General features: G+C 46.0%; 1 protein-coding gene across 5 annotated transcripts in view; it reads right to left on the bottom strand.

The window, feature by feature from the left end:
- DISP3 (dispatched RND transporter family member 3) overlaps window positions 1–16,634 on the bottom strand; it is a 50,680-nt gene that overhangs the window by 12,454 nt on the left and 21,592 nt on the right. For 4 of the 5 annotated variants that reach the window (XM_045035092.1, XM_045035093.1, XM_011284494.4 and 1 more), the window contains exons 3-10: window positions 16,212–16,431; window positions 6,208–6,344; window positions 5,199–5,333; window positions 4,734–4,894; window positions 3,348–3,487; window positions 2,245–2,393; window positions 1,860–2,021; window positions 665–826 (exon numbers count right to left, since the gene is read on the bottom strand). In XM_045035092.1, coding sequence (XP_044891027.1) covers window positions 665–826; window positions 1,860–2,021; window positions 2,245–2,393; window positions 3,348–3,487; window positions 4,734–4,894; window positions 5,199–5,333; window positions 6,208–6,344; window positions 16,212–16,431 — 1,266 coding nt within the window. The remainder of the gene's footprint in view (window positions 1–664; window positions 827–1,859; window positions 2,022–2,244; window positions 2,394–3,347; window positions 3,488–4,733; window positions 4,895–5,198; window positions 5,334–6,207; window positions 6,345–16,211; window positions 16,432–16,634) is intronic. The other variant, XM_019836155.3, reaches the window with a different exon arrangement.

The raw sequence follows: 16,634 nt of genomic DNA, 5'->3' as shown, positions 1-16,634 counted from the left end.
CCATCCCCAAATCCTATGGCTTTCACCTCCTAAAAACCTCATGGCTCTGCTGCCCCCATAAGCACGCTGGCTTCAGGCCCACCATCTCAAGTTCAGATGAGGGCACTGGCCTCCTACCTGGTCTCCCAGCCAGCTTGCACCCTGGCCCTACCAACCACTTCTACACAGTGCCTGGGAGACTCCATCACAGCCCTACTGTGCTCAAAACCCTCCACTAGCTCTCCCTGCCAATTAGAATAAAATGCAGACTCCTCGCTCTAGCCCTCCAGACCCTGGCCCTGCCTACCTGGCTGGCCTTAGCTCCCGGGGCTGCCTCTCTCAGACTTGGCCCTGGTCTTGCCCACCTGTCTTCTCTTCTCTCTCGAGCTCCCCAGGTGCCCTGTTCTTCCTCCATCACAGCTCAGATCCACTATTACAACACTGGCCCCTGGCAGGCGAATGAACTCCCTGAGTTCAGGAAGCCTGTCCTGCCCACTGCGGTCTCCCCAGCACCCAGTAAATACCTGTTTCAGGAAACCCGGAAACACTCAGGCTCAGCGATTTGCTGAGGTTGCACGGTGACGGACAGCCTGGACACGTCACATCTCTCAGGCTGACAGTCTTGGAGACCCGAAACTCCAAAGAGAGCAGGGAGCCACAGGGGACACCCCGACGGAACTCTCACCTGAACAGGTGATGCATGATATGCCCTCAGCGCTCAGGTTGTACTTGAGATCCAGCAGCACCTGGATGTTGGTATCGGGCCGGAAGAGCAGGGGGGCCCGGCTGGCAGGGCGGAGCCGGCTGGCAAACACCAGGGACAGGATGAGGACAGAGACAAAGAGCCCTGCCAGGAGAGGACGCCGCGCTAGGTGGGGCCAGGGCGCAGGAGGCACCCACAGCCCCAGGTGAGAGCTGTTCCCTTTGTGGGGTGGCAGGGTGGGGCGGGGGCCCAAGGGAGCTGGCAGAGGTATGGTATGCCGGCCTGGGGGTGAAGCCTTGTCAGGGACTGGTCCTTGGTGGCGGGGGAGGGGGGGGTTGGGGGAGGATGGATGTTATTTGTGTCGTTTGGAGATCAGGCTATAAGCTGCAATCTCAGACTCCTGGATAAGAATCGGCCACTACCTTAGGGCACTTAACAGTTGATAAAGAGCTGGCACACGCGCTTGGTTATACACAACCTTAAATGCTGTCAATCGTTATCATAACAGCAGCACTGAATGTTTCTTGAGCACTTACTGCACCCCACACACCCGGCTGAGTTCCCTACTTGCCCCACGACTGCCTTGTTAGATACATACTGTTCTTTTTTTTAAGTTTGTTTATTTATTTTTGAGACAGAGAGAGACAGAGAGAGACACAGAGAGACAGAGAGAGACACAGAGAGACAGAGAGAGACAGAGAGAGAATCCCAAGCAGGCTCCACACTGTCAGTGCAGAGCCCGACGTGCTGCTCCATCCAACTCAGGAACCGTGAGATCACGACCTGAGCTGAGATCAAGAGTCAGATGCTTAACCAATTGGGCCCCCCAGGCGCCCCTAGATAGATGCTATTCTCCTCCTCAGAAACAGGATAGGAAAGTGAGGCTCAGACTGACTCACAGCTCAGCCTTACTGGCTGGTCACCCAGTTGGTGACTGACTGGTCTGACCGGGTGGTCTGACTCTGGAGCCCAAGCATTGAGGGCTCTGCTCTCCCTCCCAGCATGATGACTGGCGCGTAGTAGGTGCTCAATAAACAACAGCTGTTGTGGGACCGGCTCCATTCTACACAGGAAGGGGGGAGGCCCAGAGAGTGAGACACTAACCCAGGTTCGTTTGCAGGAGGGGGCTGGGATCCCACCACAAGACACAGGGGAAGGAGGGTGGAGAGCTACTTACCCACGATCACCCAGCGGCTCTTGACGGCTGACCACAGAGCCCAGTGGTACAGCAACTCCTGCAGCTGGGCAATGAGCTGGCCCCGGCTGCCCCTGTCGGGTGCTGGCTGTAGGCTCTCCGGGGGCACAGACACCAGGGACACGTCTCCCAGCTCCAGCGACACTGCCAGGCAGAACAGCGGCCCATCAGAGGCCTGGCCCAGACACCCATCAAAGCCCACCCACGTCCCCGCCCTCCCTAGGGAAGCCCAAATGCTCGAGGGGGATCCCCAAGGGCCATCAGGATCCGCCTGTCCTCAAATCACTTCGTCGAAAGTGACCTCACTGACAGACACAGCCCCCGGGTCCCGCCAGGGTCAGCAGGGCAGGCCTGTGCTGGAACTCACCTGGCTCCTCCTCCACATTCAGCAAGGGGATGTCATCATCGAGGTAGGGCATGGGGCCCTGGGTGGGGCTGCCCCCAGCCCGCTCGGGGGCGGCAAACACGTCCCCGGGGAGGTGCAGGGAGCTCTTGCGGCCACACTTCTGGTGGCAGCTACGGACAGAGTCGGGGAGAGGGGTGAGCCCTGAGGGCCCCGGGTGTGCCAGGAGGGTGGGGCAAACCCCCCTCACCCCCCCCCCACCCGCCCACCACGTGAGCCCGGGCCTCAGGCTGCTGCGGACATCTCCCGAAGACACGCGTCACAGACTCCCAGAAGCCTGTTGCCTGGTTCCTTCCCGGTGCCATCTGCCCCCCCAGACCCTCGGTGCCCCCCTTCCTCTGGACAAAGGGTGACAGCAGCCATGACCCAGGGAGAGGGACCCCCGCCCTGGCATGCCCTGCCCCAAGCCCAGAGCCCCTGTCATTCCCAGCACCCAAGCCCAGCCAGCCACCCAGGCCAGACCCCATGTGGCCTCCCCCGCTCTCCCTCCTTGCCCCACCACTCGGGCCGCGAGACCCCCCGACCTCTGGCAGCAACCGTGGCCCTGACCCGTTCACGTCTGCACACAGCTCACTGTGTCTAAATATGTTTCTCCGCCGAGAGGAGAAGCCTGGGGACATTTAGTATGGCACCTGGGCATGGGGTCTGGTCAGATTACGAGGTTTTAATCTCAGCTCTGCTGCCTACTGAATGGGTGAGCTTGAGAATGTCACCCACCCTCTCTCAGCCCTTGTTTCCTCGTGGGTAAGGCCGGCAAAACAAGGGAACCCAGATCCGAGGGTCCCGGGGACGGGGAGGCGGTGGGAATAAGGTCTTGTGCAAAAGCGCTCTGCCCACTTCCCGGCACGGAACAGGTAATCACAAATGGTGACTATCAGGGAGGGTTCTTTTCTCCTTCCTTGGTCCTCCAGTAGCACCCAGCATAGAACTGGGCATACAGAAGGTGCTCAATAAAGGATCACAGAGCTTGTAGAAGAGAAGGTGGTATGCTGAGTGGCCCCGGAAGACACGCCCCCTCCCCCCTCGCCGCCGCCCCCCCCCCTCCACGCCTCTGCCCACCTGCTCACCTGGTCTGGCAGGCACTCTCCAGCGGTGCCATGTAAAGGCTCCAGATGCCCAGGGCAGCAGGCATGGTGAACAGCACAGCCAGCCAGCAGCAGGACACGATGAGAGACATGAACAGGCCAAAGTCATGGACGGCCGGGATCTGGCAATGGAGAGGTAAGGGTGGGATGTGAGGCTGATCAGGCCTGGAGCCCAGGGAGTCTGAGACCCTGCAGCCGGACCAGCCGGAGACGGGATGAGGAGGCTCAGGCTGCCAGGCTGCCAGCCACGGGAACTAGGAGGACATCAAAAGGCAAGGGCTGGTGTCAGGGGACCCAGCAGGGGAGGGACACTCCCAGCTCTGGGTCGGAGACTGGTGTCCATGCTGCAGCCCACTGGCCACAGCGGTGCCTGACTCGGAGCAAGTGCTCGATAGCAGTCATTCCAGGAGCGACTGACAATCAGAGGAAGACAGCACGTTAGACACCAGGCTGTGTGTTAATGAGGGTAAGGAAGAGAATGTTCACATATGCTCCTGGGGCCGAGGAATAACGGGTGTGCTCCAGCGTGTCCCAGGGACCCTCACAGGGATGTGGCGCTCAGAAGGAAACTGTAACCAACAGCAGACAAGCCTTCACTGTTTGTGAAAAACTTGGGACAATCATCTCCTTTTAGTCTCTGAATAAGCTACACAGGAGGGAAGTGAGGCTCAGAGAGGTCTGGAGGTCACGTGGCCCATCACAAAGGTGGAACTAGAGCCCAGCTCTGCCTGTGTTCTGGATGCAGTTCTCTAGCACGGCCTGGATAATCCCAAAGCATCTAGTGGTTTCTCGATGGGACACCTGGCCCAGGTCATTAAATGTTTTGAAGGCTCAGGTGGGCTCACTGCCTTTCAGGTTCTGTCGGCACCAAGGCCCTGGCCCCAACTCAGACTCTTCTCCTGAGCCCAACTCAGAGGCCTGAAGGAGCATGGGGCCAGGGGAGAGGGACGTCAGCGAGAGGGGTGACAACACAGTGTGAAGCCGGTGGTTGGAAAGAGCTCTGGACGGAGGGTCAGGGGGCTTGATAGGCCACCACTTACCAGTTGTGTGACCTTGGGGAAGTTGCTCTACCTCTCTGGGCCTCAGTTTCTGTATTTGGAAAATAAGGATGCAATTGTACCTTCGTCCTATGTCTTGAAAACTAAATGTGGAAGAGCTTTGGAAATTGCCACATACCCTTCAGGGCAGAGGTTGGATGACTACCATTTGTTAAGTTCTGGTAATGGTGACTAGTAGCCAGAATGGTGTCTAGGGACATGGCAAGTGCCTTGAGGCAAAAGCTATGTGGGGCATGTGGGAGGAGCAGAGTCCAGGGCTCGTGGTGGGGGGAAGGAAGAGACGGGGCCAGGGACAAAGGCAGTCTCGCACCTGGGAGAAGACATTAGCTGCATAGGCAGCGGCCGTGGTCAGGGAGGTGAAGAAGGTGGCCTTGCCTGCCGTCTGGATGGTGTGGATCATCCGCAGCTGTGGGTCTTCCAGGTGGGTAGCCTGGCGGTAGGTGTTGATGAATACAAAGACATCGTCCACACCTATGGGAGGGAGTCCCAGGCCAGCAGGGGCAGGCTCAGGATCATTTTGCTATATCCAGAATCAGGCCCAAGCTGGGCCTAGCCCAATCCTGAGTCTGCCCCAAGAGGTCAGGCTTCAGGGGAGTCCTGCTTCTCAGTCTGGAGTTTGGAAAGACCCATCCAACTTTGGATCTACCCACTCGAAATCCAAGCCCTGCCCTCCATTCTCCCTGCCCTCCCCAGTCCCTGTCTCCAGAACGAGGCCCCTGTTTCCAAATCTTGGCCTCCTTTCCACCTTTCCCACCATGCCACAGAAGCAACTCACCAATGCCCACTATCACAAAAGCAGCCACCCCGTTGAGGATGCCCAGGTACTGGATTCCAAAGACCACATGGTACAGGAAGAGAGCCACCAGGCAGCTGAGGCCGATGCTGGCAATCCCGAAAAAGGACAGGAACACTGGGCAGGGCAAGAGGGGATACAGTGGGAGGATCCAGCAGAACACACACCCTTCAGGGACACGGCTGGGTCCTGTGGCAGCCCTGCACTACCCTGGGTGTGCCCTGCACAGTTCTCACGCCCAGAAAGAAGGAGCCAGGCAGGAGCCCGAGTGGCAGAGGAAGCCACCTGAGTAGGTGGTTCATAGGCCCTCATCTTTGCAGAACCTACCTCAATTGCTAGTAGGGAATTATTATATGTTTAACATCTATCACCCCAGTAGACTAGAGGTTCCGTGGGGGTAGGAAATGTGTTTGTGATGTTCACCACTGTATCCCTGGCACCTCAGAGCATCTGACACATAGTTGGTGCCCAATTAATATTTGTTACATGGACGAATGAGTGTCTTTTCCATTTGTGAAGGTATTACTAATCTGTTGTTCACCTGGGCAATAGAGAGTACCCACTGTATATGCAGTGAGAAGCAGCCAGGGTACATGGAAAGATGATGCTGTTAAAGTGACCTTGGGGACAGAAGGGCAGCTGCACTGGGACTGTAAAACAGGCTACAGAATAATCCATAAGGAAGGGTCCAGTACTCCAGACTCCCCAAAACCAAATTTTTAGCAAGAAAACGATGGTCAAAGGGCAAAAGGTTAACCACATGAGGTCCCAGGAGCAGGGGCCCTCAGGTATGGCCCAAACTGCCTCTGGACCTCAGTCCACCTGCCTGGGGTTGGAAGGTGATTTCTGAGCACCCTTCCCCAGAATCCTTTGACACAATGGATTTGAGATGATTTCTGGCATTCTGGAGAAGGCAGGCTTTGGCCGGACAGGAGCACACAGGCAGGAGAGAAAGGGGCTGGCTCCTGCTGGGCCTTCCAAGGAGGCCTACCTGAGCAGGAGGTGAGAATGTAGACGAGGGCAGCGATACAACTGCTGCTGATGAAGGCCAGGAGCATGTCATTGTTGAAGGTTCTGCGCACCTCGTAATCAAAGAGGTCTGTCCCCCCATATAGAACCTGGACTTTGCTGGAAGGGGAGAGGAAAGACAGAAGTGGGTTGTACTGTTGATACTTGGAAGAGGAGCAGGAGCTACCCACCTCCACAGGGCTCTTTACCTTGGCTCCATGTTAAATCACCTGGGGGCTTCCAAAACTCCTGATGCCCAGGCCATACTCTAGACAAATTAAACCAGAATTTCTGGGGTGGGGCTGAGTCATCAGTATTTAAAAATCTCCCAGGTGATTCAAACGTACAGTCAAGGTTGAGACCCTGCTCAACACAGATAATAATCAATTATAGTCAAATACTACATCATCTCCCAATTCTCAATTATTCACTGCAAATTCTAAATTCAAACCAGCTTCCACTTACGCAGTTTTACACTGCTATTCAGTGTGCACTTAACACAAGCTATTCTTCATAATAACAAAAATGTTAACCAGGCTGGTCAAGTAGAGTTTTATTTTTTTTTTAATTTTTTTTCAACGTTTTTATTTATTTTTGGGACAGAGAGAGACAGAGCATGAACGGGGGAGGGGCAGAGAGAGAGGGAGACACAGAATCGGAAACAGGCTCCAGGCTCCGAGCCATCAGCCCAGAGCCCGACGCGGGGCTCGAACCCATGGACTGCGAGATCGTGACCTGGCTGAAGTCGGACGCTCAACCGACTGCGCCACCCAGGTGCCCCTCTGCCCCTCCTGTTTGTATTTTAAAACTCTACTTGAGGGGCGCCTGGGTGGCGCAGTCGGTTGGGCGTCCGACTTCAGCCAGGTCACGATCTCACGGTCCATGAGTTCGAGCCCCGCATCGGGCTCTGGGCTGATGGCTCGGAGCCTGGAGCCTGTTTCCGATTCTGTGTCTCCCTCTCTCTCTGCCCCTCCCCCGTTCATGCTCTGTCTCTCTCTGTCCCAAAAATAAATAAAAACGTTGAAAAAAAAATAAAAAATAAATAAATAAAATACAAACAGGAGTGATATCTGCTTCTGGACACGATGCAGTGATAAGATGAAATCTAGATTTACCCTCTCCATAAAACTAACAAAAAAATAAGAGAAACTATATAAAACAAGAATCTGGACATGAGACAACACAGGATGATGATTCTTGAGAGATTAGAAGCAAAATGGGCCCTATGGTTATCCTGACTAACAGCCTTGAGAGTTGCTGGGTCTCAGTGTAACCTTATACATGGGTTATGGGGCTCCCCAAAGGAGGCTGAAATTTTTCCAAACTTGATGGAAAACTATAAACCCACTGATTTAAGAAGCTCGAGCAACAAACTCCAAGTACAAAAAAAAAAAATGAAATGAAATAACAACAATGCACATCATAACCAAATTTTTTCAAAACCAGTGACCAAAAGAAAGTCTTAAAAGCAGCCTGAGGAAAAAGGCGCATCACATACAGAAGGACAAAAATAAGAGAGACTTCTCATCAGAAACAAGTGCTAGTGAGACAATAATGGAGCAGCATCTTTTACCTATTGGGAAAAACATCAACCCAGAATTCTATACCCAGCAAAAATATACTTCAAAAGCAAAGGCAAAATAAAGACTTTTTCATTTTTTATTTTATTTTAATTTTAAAGTTTATTTACCTTGGGAGAGACAGAGACAGCATGAGCAGAAGAGGGGCAGAGAGAGAGAGAGGGAGAATCCCAAGCCTGATGTGGGGCTTCAACTCATGAAACCATGAGACCATGACCTAAGCTGAAACCAAGAGTTGGCCACTTAACCAACTGAGCCACCCAGGCGCCCCAGTAATACATGAAAGCAGAAGGAATTAATCTCCAGGATCCCTGCACTATAAGAGATGTAAAAGTAAATCCTTCAGGTACAAAGAGAATAAGAGATGGAAATATGGATCTATACAAAGGAATAAAATGGATTAAAAATGGTAATGATATGAACAAATATAAAATATTTTCTTATTGCTTATTTAAGTTTCTTTATAAGATAACTGACCACTTGAGCAAAAATAATAATGTAGTGTGGTGTTGATAACACACATGAAAATAAAATACATGAGAACAATACATAGAGGCTGGGAGGAAAGAAATGGTAGCATACTACTGGAAGTGTCTTACACTATACACAAAGTGGTAAAACGTCATCTGAAGGTAGCCTGTGATAATCTAAGATTATATACTATAAACCATAAGCAACCATTAAAATAAATAAAAAATTATAGCTAAAAGACTAACAAATGAGGGGCACCTGGGTGGCTCAGTCAGTTAAGTGTCCTACTTCGACTCAGGTCATGATCTCATGGTTCATGAGTTTGAGCTCTGCATTGGGCTCTGTGCTGACAGCTCAGAGCTTTAAGCCTGCTTCAGATTCTGTGTCTTCCTACCTCTTTGCCCTTCCTCTGCTTGCTCTCTGTCTCTCAAAAATAATTAAATGTTAAAAAAACTTAAAAAAAAGACTAACAAAGGAAATAAAACATAATAATAAAAAAACATGGAATCAGTCCAGAAGAAGGCAAAAGAAAAGAGGAACAAAGGTAGACTTTAGTCTAGCCATATTAATAACTGCATTACCTATAAATGGTCTAAACACCCCAATTAAAAGGCAGAGACAGACTAGATTTAAAGAAAAGCAAGACCTAGAAGCTTACAAGAAACCCACTTTAAGTATAGAAACAAATAGGTTAAAATATTTAAAAAAGAAAAATATATGACATGCTAACTCAAATCAAAAGGAAGCTGGAATGGTTATATTAATAACAAATGAAATAAATTTCAGAGCAAAGAATATTACCAGGGATAAAGAAGACAATTTCAAAATGATAAAGCGTTTGATTCATCAAGACAACACAATCAACCAACTTGACCTGACAGATATTTATTAAACACCCCACTCATCAACAGCAGAATATGTATTCTTTTTAAGTGCACAAGGGAACATTTAGTAAGACAGACCACAATCTGGACCATAAAACAAGACTCACTAAATTTAAAAGGACTGAAGTCATACAAAGTATGTTCTCTGACCACAAATGAATTAAATTAAAAATCAGCCACAAAATGATATCTGGAAAATTCCCAAATATTTGGAAACTAAATAACATACTTTTAAATAACACACAGGTCAAAAAAGAGATCAAAGGGGAAATAGAAAGTATTTTGAATTGAATGAAAATGAAAACACAACATGTGAAAATCTGTGGAATATGCTAAAACAGTACCAAAAGGGAATTTATAGCAATAAATGCCTGTATTGGAGAAGAAGAAACATTTCAAGTTAATGGCCTCAGCTTCCACTTCAAAAAAGTAGAACAAGATAAAAATTACATGTAAAGTAGGCAGACAAAAGGAAATAACAAAGATCAGAGAAGCTAATGAAATACAAAACAAAACCAATAGAAAAAAAATCAGAGAAATCTAAAGCTAGTTCTTTGAGAAGATTAAAAAAAATTTGATAAACCTCTAGTCAGAATGATCATGAAAAAAGAGAAAATACACAAGAAAGATGTGGCATCACTAGTTTTACAGATATTTAAAAGATAGTAAAGGAATATTATGAACCACTTCCTACCAACAAATTTGACAACTTAAATGAAATGGACAGATTTAATGTTAGACTCAAAACTACCAACCCTCATGCAGGAAGCAATAGATAACTTTAATAGCCCTATCTATGTATATTAAAAAATTCTTCCCATAAAGAAAATTTCAGGCCCAGACAGTTTTATTGATGAATTCTATCACATATTTAAGGAAGAAAGAATACTATTTCTATGCAAACTCTCCAGAAAACTAAAGAGAAGAGAATACTTTCCAACTCATTCTATAATAGCAGAATTACCCTGATACCAAAATAGGACAAATACATTACAAGGAAACTACAGCCCAATATCTATGTTGAACATATTGTGCCCATGAACACAAAATACAAACAGAATACAAAATACAAAATAGAATCTAACACTATATAAAAAAGAAACTATATCATGACCAAGAGCTGGGGGGGCTTGGGTTGCCCCAGGAATGTAAGCTTGGCTTAACATTAAAAACTCAATCAATGTTATTCACTACATTAAACTAAAAAAGAAAAATTGTGTGATCTCTCTTTAGACACAGAAAAAACATTTGAAAAAATTCAACATTCATTATTGATTAAAAAAAAAAAAAGCTACCAGCAAATTAGGGATAGAGGGAGCCTTTTTAACCTGATTAAGGACATCTACAAAAACCCTACGTACTTTTGATTAGGAATAAGACAAGAATGTCCTCTCTCATTACTTTTATTCAACCTTATACTGGAGGTTCTAGCTAGTGCAATCAGCCAAGAAAGAAAAATAAAAGGCATCTAACTTGGAAAGGAAGAAGTAAAACTGTTTTTATTAGCAGAAGATATAATTAACTATGTAAAAAATCTAATGTAATTTACCAAAAAACTTCTAGAACTACTAAGGGAGATTAGCAAGGTTACAGGATACAAAATCAATTATATTACTATATACTAGTAATGAGCAATTGAAAATTAAAATTAAGAAAATAATACCATTTACAACAGCATAAAAACATGAAATAGGGATACATCTGACAAAAGATGTATATACTACATTCATGGGTAAGAAGACTCAATATTGTTAAGATGTCAGTTCTCAAGTTGATTTATGGATTCAGCACAACCATAATCAAGATCCCAGCAGACATTTTTTTTTCCTGGAGAAACAGACAAGTGAATTCTAAAATTCAAATAGAAATGCAAAGGACCTAAAATAACTAAAATAACTGTAAAAAAGAATAAAGTTGGGAGGCTTAACAGATATAGTATAAAGACAAGATATGGTATAAAGCTACCATAATCAAGGCAGTGTGGTACTCATGTGCAAATAAAGAAACAGACTGATGGAACAGAACAGAGAGTCCAGAAATTAACTTATATATCTATGAACAATAGATTTTTGTCCTAGGTGCAAAGGCAATCTTTGTTGAAGGAATAATCCTTTTGACAGGTGATGTTTGAACAATTGGGTATCGGTATAAAAATATGTGGCATCTTGGGGTGCCTGAGTGGCTCAGTTGGTTAAGCAACCGACTTCAGCTCAGGGCATGATTTTACGGTTTGTGAGTTCAAGCCCCGTGTTGGGCTCTGTGCTGACAGCTCAGAGCGTGGAGCTCACTTCGGATTCTGTGTCTCCCTCTGTCTTCCCCTCCCTTTCTTGTGCTCTGTCTCTCACTCTGTCTCAAAAATAAATAAATGTTTAAAAAAATTTAAAAAATGTGGCATCTCCATACACTGGGTTACTGCTCAGCATCTAAAAATAATAAACTATCAATGCCTGCAATAACATGGATAGAACTTAACATAATTAGGCTGAAAGGGGTCAACCAAAAGAGTGTATACTATATGATGCCATGGATATAAAATTCTAGAAAATGAAAACCAGTATGTAGTAATAGAAAACAGAAAGTGGTGCCTGGGGTAGGGGTGGAGAGGCAAGAAGAGGCAGGATGGACTCATTAGCCAGGGGACATGAGGAAACTTTTGGGGGTGATGGATATGTTCACTATCTTGATTATGGTGAAGGTTTCATGGTATATACATGTGTCAAAACTAATCAAACTGTAAACTTTAAGTATGTGCAGTTGGTTGTATGTCAATTACATCTCAATAAAGCTGTTTTTAAAAACAGAACACTTAAAAGTAAAATAGAAAAGATCTCTGAATTATCTACTTTTTAAGTTATATAGATCAATTGATCTTTCATTAGAGTAGACAACTGAAAATTCAAGCAATTTTTTAAATGTTTATTTGTTTTTGGGAGAGAGAGAGAGAGAGAGAGAGAGAGAGAGAGAGAGTGAGAGTGCACAACTGGAGGAGGGGCAGATAGAGAGGGAGACAGAGGATCTGCAGCAGATCTGTGCTGACAGCAGAGTGCCTGATGCAGGGCTTGAACTCATGAACCATGAGATCATGACCTGACTCCAAGTTGGACTCTTAACCGACTGAGCTACTCAGGAGCCCCAAGCAATTGTTATTCATTCACTCATTCATTCGTACAGCATTTATAGAGTGCCTTCTAAGTTCCAGGTCCTATTTTAGTTGCTGGCTATAAAAAGACACAGGCCCCAATTTTAACTCTCAGGTATAAAGGAATAGTTCATGGAAGATAAGTATTCCTGCCAAGAACTACTAAAAAGATAAAATTCAGAAATCATCTGTTTGATGACAGTAGAAGGTTCCTGAAGTAATGAGAAGTAGAGGGACTCCAGAAAGATTCCATAAAGGGAAGAACCTAGGAAAAGTAAGCTGTTCTTCTACAGCTATTTTCACCCTGGAGGCATCTGCTGATTCTGAACACAGGCAGAAAGATATGAAAATCGAGGCTAGGAGTCAGATGAACTAGCAGAGTTTCCCCTCAGCACTTTGGTTAAATACTGGAGCTGCATGAAGCATTAGGCTAGAAACCTAAGCAGAAAGCTTCTTTAAAAACGTGGCATGGAGTTTCTGTTGGTTCTGTGTGTGTGTGTGTGTGTGTGTGTTTGTAGTTTTGAGAAACAAAGATTAGAGTTTGGAACTTGTTAGGGGAAAGAGTTCTGCAGAATACACCAGACTCCCAGTAGAAAGTCCTAGAGAACCAAGGGCAAACAAGGGGCAGACTGAGACTTTCCAGGGCTGCAAAACAGCCTTGACTCAACAAAATGGTTGGTTACTTAAGGTGATCAGTCACAACTCTGTCTGCCTAGTGGAAGGAATGATAGACTTTCTGTGCAGGAAATAATATCACCTGGACCTCTTTGTTTTTTTATACATAATGTTTATCGCTCAATAAAAATTACCAGGCATACTCATAGGCATGACCACATGAACAAAAACCGAGTGAAAGAACAGACTAAAGAAACAAATACACAGCTTATCCCTATGTTGAAAGTCAGCTGATAAGGACTTTAAAATAATGATAATTTAAAAAATAATAATAATATGTTTAAGGACAGAGAGGATACTATGGACAAAATAAATAAAATGATGAATTTCACCAGGGATTTAGATAAATAACAAAGAATCAAATGGAAATTCTCCACAGAAAAACATACCATTAAAATGTCAACAGACATTAAGTGGCAGATTAAATATAACAAAAGACTGGATCAGTGAACTAGAACATCTAAAACACAGAAAGAAACGAAACATAGAAAGTAACAAAAACCAAAACATAGAAATAAAAAATAAAAAACCTAGAAAAGATCCTGAAAACACATGGGACTCAGTGAAAAAAAATGTAACATTTGTGTAATCAGAATCTTAAAAGGAAAAGAAACATAGAATGAGGTAGAAGCAATATTTGAAGCAGTAATAGCCAGGAAAACTCCCCAAACTGATGAAAGTTATCAATCTACAGATTCAAGAAGTTCTGTGCACCCCAAGCAGAACAAATTCAAGGAAAACTACACCTACATAACTCATGGTAAGACTGGTGAAACCAAGGAGAAAAATCTTAAATGCAGCCAGAGAAAAAAAAGACAATTTTTCCAAGGAACAACAAAAATATTTACAGCTGACTTTTCCACAGGAATGATGAAAGTCAGAACACAATGGATTGACAGCTCTAAAGTACTAAAAGAAAATAACTACCAACTTATAATTCTATACCAGCAGAAATATACTTCAAAAATGAAAGTAAAATAAAGATGTTTTCTAGGCAAAAACACAGAATTTATCCTCAGCAAATATGCACTTAAAAAACTATTAAGAAGAGGTCTACAGACACAAGGAAAATGATTCTAGGGGGAAACATGAAATTGTAGAAAGTAATGAAGAGCAACAGGAAAAGTAAATATGTGAGTAAATACAAATGAGTACTGACTTAGTAAAATAATAATGTGATATCATGCGGCGCTTCAATGTATATGGAATTAAAATGCATGCAACAAAATGCAAAAGGCTAAAGGGTATAAAAGCAGTGAACATGTTCTAAGATTCTAATATTATCGGAGATGTAGTGAAAGTGATCATTTGTATTATTCTGTAGTTAAGTCAAGGTGCATGTTGCCATCTCTTGGGTAACCAGTCATAAAGTAGTAAAAAGATCCAATTATTCCAAAAGAAGATACTAAAGTCTATAGGGACTCTGCTTTTCATTGCTCCTATGAAGCTCTAGGGTGATGGGAAGGGGAAGAGAGGCTTTTTTACCCAGGCAGAGGTTTTGTCTTAACAGCTGAACCTATTATGCAGTGGTAGTTTTTGGTATTTGAACCCTAAAGATCCTCCTGCAGGCAGCCCCTCCCAGTTTCCCACCCTAGCCAAGTACCTTTCTCTGGAACACCTCTATTTGTTCATCCACCCCCACCCACCCACTCATTCATGCCCAAGATAAATTCCTACTAAGGGGTTCCTGGCACTGTCCTAGGGACTAGGCCTATAGAAAGAAGCCAGGAACAATCCCAGCCCGCAACAAACTCACACTCTCTTGAAACATAATGAAACTAGACCTTCCTCAAACTTTAACATGCAGACAAGTCATCTAGGATCCTGTAGGTCCAAGAAAGGCCTGGAGATTCTGCATTTATAACAACACCCCAGGTGAAACAGATGCTGCTGATCTGAGGAATGCACTTTGAGTGACAAGGAATTAAACAGCTAAAATACAGACTGACAAGTGCCATGATGAAATTGTAGCTCAGAGAGGTGAAAGAGCTCACGGAAACTCCCAAGTGGACTAAGTCACTGGTATGTGACCTTAGACATATCTAACTCCAAAGCTCATGTATGCTCTTTCGTTCCTCCTCTAGTGAGAAGGAAGGGCATGGTGGAAGGGGGGTGGGGTGGGCTTTCAATCCAGCTTCAGGGAAAAACTGCCCCAGCTGGATCTTAGTGGATGAGCAGGGGTTTGTTTAGCAAAGAAGCAGGGCCAGGAGAAGGTTCCTAGTGCAGCGACTGGCATAAAAACAAAAGGGGTAAGGGCTCTGGATTGGAAAGGTTGGCTTTTAGTGCCAATCCCACCACTTATGGGCTTTATAATTTGGACAACTCACTTAATAGGGCTGTGCCTCGATTTCCTCAACCATAAGATGGAGATGATCATAATAGCACCTGCCTCATTGGGTCAGTGTTGAGAATTAAATGAGATGGTGTGTACAAGGGGCTTATACCAGCACTGTGCCACATAAATGTTGGTTCTGATTATCATAGTTGTTGCTCAATGCAATGGATGAGTAATGGAAGGAACAAGGGTATTTCAGGCAGAATGATTCATTTGCCTGGAGCTGGCCTGTCAGGGCAGGGGACTGAGAGGCATCACAGTTATTGCCCATCAGGACTGATAGATGAACTATTTAATGCCCTTTCTGGATGAGGAAGGGCCTACATGTATTTTTAGACACATAGCCCAAGGTTTGGAGGACAACCAAAGCACCCACTACCTGAGAGCACCTTCACATCTCTTGGCTCACCTCCTCCTAATGCCTCCAGAAGGTATCAGGACTCATCATCCCCATTCTACAAGTAGGGAAACTGAGGCCCAGAGAAGTAGAGGCATTATTTGCCAACTCTCTCTCTGGGTAGAGGAGGCAGACAGGCCAATACTCCCTGGTCAGTACTCTTTCCAGAAAGCCCTCTAGACACCATCTCAGGAGAAAAATCAATATCCAAGACTTCTTAGGCAAAAGCCCTGGGATTTCCTACCTCCTCCAAAGCTTTCATGTTCACTAACCATCAGCACTGATCAAGAAAAGGGGCTTTTTGAGCTGTCAGAGTGACAGTGAGGATGTATCTGGCTCTGCCCCTGATTCAGGAAGAAAGACTTCCTAGGGAGAAGGTTCAGGGGAGGTGATCTGGGGTTTATGAGAAAGAAGCACTCGAAAGACAATTTCCTACCCTAACACAGCCCTTTCCTGATATACACAAGGACAAACAGACACTGCGTGCAGCTGGACCTCCTACCTACCTAGTAGACTGCTTGGCCAGCATGGCCACGTAGGTGACCACAAAGCTCTGAAACTTGGCCCGCTGCTCCTCCCAGCGATCGTCCACTGAGTAGTAGTTGGGCAGGGGTGCTCCAAAGAGGATCTCGCTGCGCAGTAGGGAGCTCTTGAGGTTTTCTGCAGAGAGGCCCTCGTCCACATACCAGTAGAACTCGGGGTGAGTCATGGCCAGCTCTAGGGAGCCTGCAGGGGCAGGGGTGGTGGCCCAAGGAGCTCAGAGGGCAGCTCCCCACAGCCCTCCATCAACATCATCCTGTCCTCCTTGCTAATCTCACTCCTTTCTAAGGAGGTGGCACTCCCCCTCAGGCTGCCTCCAGCTGTCTCAAATGGAACAGAGCAACGGTTTAAAGAACTCACCGCCCAAGAGCAGCAGTCCCCCAGACCTG

Source organism: Felis catus, chromosome C1 (assembly GCF_018350175.1).
Source record: "Felis catus isolate Fca126 chromosome C1, F.catus_Fca126_mat1.0, whole genome shotgun sequence".
Classification (NCBI taxonomy): Eukaryota; Metazoa; Chordata; class Mammalia; order Carnivora; family Felidae; genus Felis; species Felis catus.
The sequence above is the reverse complement of the archived record's forward strand: the minus strand, read 5'-3'. Positions and strand labels throughout refer to the sequence as shown.